Here is a 1,840-nt window from a genome sequence, read left to right on the forward strand (position 1 = left end):
ATATATATATATATATATATATATTATATATATATACATATATATATATATATATATATATATATATATATATATATATATATACTATATATATGTATGTATGTAATCTTATATACTTATTTTTATATATATATATGTATATACATATAATACGATATATATATTATATATATATATATATATATATATATATATGTATGTATGTATGTATGTATATATATGTATGTATAAGTATATAAATAATACACACATAAGTATGTATACATAACCTCTGTATACCACAAAACAGCATATGGGTCTGCCCCATTATCTCATCTCATCTGTGCGACTGTTTCGAATCTACTCTTCCAAAGCTGTTCTTTCCAAATAAATGAATAAACAAATAAAGTCTCCAGAGATAGACAGGGCGACTGGTTCTGTTCTATCTCTCTCAAAATGTATTATGTCCATATAATGGAAGGCACAGCGATACGGCATCTCGAGGATGGACGACTGGCTTTATTCTACACCTCTTGAAATACCCAATACTAATTAAATAAAAAACAGTAATTAACAGCTTAAGAGAGACTGGGAGACTGGCTTTATTCTGCACCTTCTCAAAGTCCTCTTTGCCAGTGGTATCATCGACGCCATATTGATGTCCTATCAGCTCCAGAAGGGCAGGCCCACTGGCTTTTTTCTGTCCCTCGAGAGAGACAAGGCGACGGGTTTTCACCTATCCCTGTCAATTTTGTTTATAGCCCCACGTATTATCTGGCCAAATGCCATCATTAACTCGAAAAATACAAGGCGACTGGTTCTGTTCTATCCCTGATGGTTTAGCCTCAATCCCCATGTAGTATTATCTGGACAAAAACCATCATTAACTCGAAAAATATAAGACGACTGGCTTTGACCTATCCCTGTGAAGTTAGTCGAAAGTCCCATATATTATTATCTGGGCAAAAACCATCATTAAAACGAAAAACAGATTTGCAACTGGTTCTGACCTATCCCTAACCGTTTAGTTTCAAGCCCAATGTATTATCATCTGGCCAAGCACCATCATTACCATTAGGAATATAAGCCCTCGAGAGACGGAGGCGAATGGGGCTGCCCTGCTCACCGGGTACATGTGGTTGCAGGCGTTGGTGACGCAACACTGGGCACAGGACTCGTAGTTGATGCCGAAGCCCTTGGGGCGGCAGCCGTAGTAACAGGTGTTCGTGCACTCTCTCGTCAGCATGATCAGGATACCGTTGACCTCCGTCCTCTCCACCTGCAGGATATGAATGAATAAAGATAAATAAATAAATAAATAAATAAATAAATAAATGAATAAATAAATAAATAAATAAATAAAGATATATATATATAATATATATATATATATATATATATATATATATATATATATTATATATATATATATATATGTGTGTGTGTGTGGGTAAATGAATTTATCAACTAATTGATTATCTAATTAATTAGATAAATAAATAAATAAAGGAAGATTTGAAAAGGCAGAATTTAAAATTTGTTCATTCTTTGTTTTTAGGATTCTATGAATATTGACATAAAAGAATAAATAAATAAATAACTAGATAAATAAATAAGTCAGTAAATTGATTAATTAATTGATTTAATAGTAAATTAGTTAATTAATAATGGAATATTTAAAAAGAAAGTTTTAATGTGTTTTTTACGGTTCTTGGAAAGTTAGTTTTTGGAATGACCATTGCTAAGATGAAGTGAAGAGAGAGAGAGAGAGAGAGAGAGAGAGAGAGAGAGAGAGAGAGAGAGAGAGTGCTTATCTATAAATATAATACATGATGGTTGTAGAGACGAGACCAAGAAAATA

The 1,840-nt window shown here is 32.1% G+C and overlaps 1 protein-coding gene across 1 annotated transcript in view; it reads right to left on the reverse strand.

The window, feature by feature from the left end:
* Positions 1-219: 219 nt before the first annotated feature.
* Positions 220-1,840, reverse strand: part of LOC135208959 (uncharacterized) — a 17,438-nt gene continuing 15,817 nt past the window's right edge. The window contains exon 3 of the mRNA XM_064241514.1: positions 220-1,258. Coding sequence (XP_064097584.1) covers positions 1,010-1,258 — 249 coding nt within the window. The 3' untranslated portion in view covers positions 220-1,009. The remainder of the gene's footprint in view (positions 1,259-1,840) is intronic.

Source organism: Macrobrachium nipponense, chromosome 37 (assembly GCF_015104395.2).
Source record: "Macrobrachium nipponense isolate FS-2020 chromosome 37, ASM1510439v2, whole genome shotgun sequence".
NCBI lineage: Eukaryota > Metazoa > Arthropoda > Malacostraca > Decapoda > Palaemonidae > Macrobrachium > Macrobrachium nipponense.